Source organism: Echinococcus granulosus (assembly GCF_000524195.1).
Source record: "Echinococcus granulosus chromosome Unknown EG_S00055, whole genome shotgun sequence".
NCBI lineage: Eukaryota > Metazoa > Platyhelminthes > Cestoda > Cyclophyllidea > Taeniidae > Echinococcus > Echinococcus granulosus.
In genome coordinates, this window is record NW_020170435.1 from 22,979 (window position 1) to 26,188 (window position 3,210).

Consider the following 3,210-nt stretch of genomic DNA (forward strand, 5'->3'; position numbering starts at 1 on the left):
AAGGTGTACCAATATATCAATGCATAGTGTCCTAGAGGAAGCTTCTTATTACTTTGTTTTTTTTCGCTTTGATCCTCTAAGCAAAATCATTATTATTAATTGCTAGCACTTGCTGCCGAGAGACAATAAACAGAATGTTAGTTAATTTAGTGTTAAAATTAAAGTGCAAATGTGTTTTTATTTGAGCCTAAAAGTAGTGGCAACCGAAGTCCGCAAAAGTAATGCCACGTGTAAATATTGATTATCGATTTTTCCGCTAACCAATCACTTGCGAGGCAGGTGGCGTTGCATATTTGGCGGTAGTCATGTTTGCGTTGAATACTCCGGATTTAAGGGGACAAATTCTGCGGCATCGAGTAGGTTTTACGTAGAATGTTGATCCGATCTCACCAAATTTGTTGCACTAGGCTCTTCACCCGGATCGTTTCAAGAAGTGCAGGAAAGCTGAGGCTGGCCGTGCACGAAAAATTAAGGAGTTGAGCCAACTTAACAATGTCATTCGTACGGCCGGTAAAGCCACTGTCGATTCACGAACTCAGGTGTTGAAGCACATGGTTGAAGCTCGTGATCAGGAATGCAAAATTTTGGATGAAATAAAGCAGGTAGTAACATCACATTATTTACGTTCCTACAATTAGTGGAGACATTGAATCCTTAAAGACTTGTTTTGAATGACAGTATGCATCGTTTCCAGAAGTGTACATTCCGTTTTTTTTTTTATTGCCAGCAAGAAGTAGCTTCAGCTCAAATGTGCTCTCTGGTTGACGAAAAACTAGCACAATTTGTTGACAAAGAGTACTCAATTAACGCAACTTGTGCTGATCCGACAATCGCACTCCTAGATGACGAGTAAGTGTCAAAACATTGTACCTCTTGCTTAAATTATCACTTACTCGATAAAATGAGATGGACTTTAAAGAGTGGATCGAAGCCAATCGCAACACCTTCTAACCGTGATTCCCCTGTTTGAAGCCCCCGATTGAAGGAATTCGCTAGACGTATTCGTTCCAAGGCAATGGGCTTAATCCAGCGCGCTCAGATTATTGAAAACAAGCAAAGGCGCGAAAAACAGGCGGTAAGTTTATCATATTTACATCCAAATCATTGTCATGACTGTACATTTTGCCATAAAGCATGTTAGGGGACAACAACTCCTAGTCAGAGTATCCACATAATGATGTCTTACATTCAGATGGAGATCAAGGAACAAGAGAAGTGTTGGTTAGAGGAGTACACAGCCAAAAATTGTGAGATGGAACTAAAAGAACGTTTGACGGAGATCAACAAGAAGAAGGACTTCAGAGAGGGCATTATAAAGCAGGTTAGATTTTAAAGTATTGTCAATTTCGAAAAGTCATCAGTAAATTAAAGTACGCTCCAAGTATTGACACCATAGCAATGACCCGGCGATTGGGGAGTTTGATTAGTTAAGTGTCCTCATCAGTTTAATTCGGCTAAATAGAATGTCAAAAACACTCATCTCCATGGGAACATCGCATTTACTTCACTGTGGAACATTTCAAGTTTTCATTAAATAAATAATTACTTAGGGCAAACATGGACAAGATAATCACCATAGTAGGAGCCTCAGAAGATTCACCTACCCGCTGTAGGCAAGGCAAACTATTGCGGTACTTTTGAGATTGACATTCAGGCCGGAATTCCTGACCGCTGTCACTGATGCACCACTTAATAACGCCCCCAGGACGGAGAAAATGTTACAACAGCTGCGTAAAAGAGCCGGCGCGTAAAAGATGGAAAGACCATTCACTGGTCTGTTGCAACATTTTAGATTGCCACACATCCGTCCAAGGATTGCACAAATTTTGAAGCTGAGAAGAAACGCTGTGAGGAGGTTTTAGCAAAGGAGTTAGCTGAAATTAAAGCGTAAGTTTTACTTCAATGATATTGACACTTCAAAGTTTCCTATTATAGTTTTTAAATAACTTGTTTAAAAAATGTGTATATTTTGTATTCCTATCTGTTAAATAATGTTAAATATATCCTGTGGCACTGGCTCTAGGGCAATGTTTTCCAAAGTTTAAACTAAAGCGTACACAGAACCAAATTCCGGGAACTAGGGAGAAGTGAGGGTGAGGGGTGAGGTAGAACAACTTGTAAGATTATACCAAAATTATCTTGTATGTTAAGGGAAAAAGAGGCTATATTTCATCGGAAGGAGGCGCTAAAAAGGAGCACCCTGGAGGAGTTATCGCGACGTAAGAAGGAGCTGTCGGATCGTAAACAAGACGAACTTGAATTCGAGATGAAGAAGCTGTTAGAACAGGAGGCACTGAACGATGCTATTGACGCAGGTCGAGATACATGGTCTAAAAACGTGGAGGCCAATCGCAGAAGGCAGGTAAGTGCCATCTTGCCTTCTTCTTTTTCTTCTTCCTTTCTTCAAGTTCCAGACCAATTCCTTTTTTTTACAGGAGTTAGCGGCTTTAAAACTAGTGGAGATGCAGCATGCTGCCGAAAGTAGCCTCTCAAAACAGGCTGCCAAAGCTTCTAGTGAAATAGAAATAGGTCGTGCAATCTTGGCTTCAGCTCAAGAAGCCGACGAGGTGTTCAACGAACCCAAGCAACGCGCCAAACAGCAACGTGACTATTGCAACGAGCTTGATCGTGTTCTTGAATTAAAAAAGATGGCAATTAAGGTAGACTGTTATAATTGAGATGCCAGTTCTTCTTAAAAGATCATACAGTCCTACTGGTTGTACATTTGCTTTAACTTAACCCAGGAGGAAAAAGACCGTGAAAAGGAGTTAGATCGGATTTATCTAGAGGCCTGCAAACAAGAGGAGACAAAATTGAAAAATGAAGATGAATTTCAACGAACTGTGGGTCTTGAAATGGGCAAATGTTTGAGGGTGGGTAAATTCATTTTATTCATCTATTTATGGTGTAGCAAATCCTTTTATAATTTGAAACGTTTATGTTGACTTAGTCCACGTACAGCAAAGAAGCCTAAAGCTTAAACAAAAATTTGGGAAAAAATTGTTTAGTCTAGCAGAATTGTAGGTACCTGTCAAGTACTTGCATTATTTTTGCGTTGTCGCGTTCTTTGATAAGTGCGCTAGACGAAGGGTTATAATATTCCAGTTATCAGGAAAGTTTGTGCATTTCGGTAGGGTTTTGAGCAATGGTATCATGCAATTTGAAGAGACATGTAAAGTGTATATAAACAACTATCTGTCGGTAGGCATC

At 39.9% G+C, this 3,210-nt stretch overlaps 1 protein-coding gene across 1 annotated transcript in view; it reads left to right on the forward strand. All coding sequences in view use genetic code 11, as the record gives it.

Annotated features, from left to right (window-relative positions):
- Positions 1-305: 305 nt before the first annotated feature.
- Positions 306-3,210, forward strand: part of EGR_06317 (hypothetical protein) — a gene marked incomplete at both ends in the record, with an annotated part of 4,819 nt that continues 1,914 nt past the window's right edge. The window contains 9 exons of the mRNA XM_024495566.1: positions 306-356; positions 408-602; positions 728-849; positions 973-1,075; positions 1,193-1,321; positions 1,793-1,887; positions 2,152-2,362; positions 2,436-2,660; positions 2,745-2,873. Coding sequence (XP_024349964.1) covers positions 306-356; positions 408-602; positions 728-849; positions 973-1,075; positions 1,193-1,321; positions 1,793-1,887; positions 2,152-2,362; positions 2,436-2,660; positions 2,745-2,873 — 1,260 coding nt within the window. The remainder of the gene's footprint in view (positions 357-407; positions 603-727; positions 850-972; positions 1,076-1,192; positions 1,322-1,792; positions 1,888-2,151; positions 2,363-2,435; positions 2,661-2,744; positions 2,874-3,210) is intronic.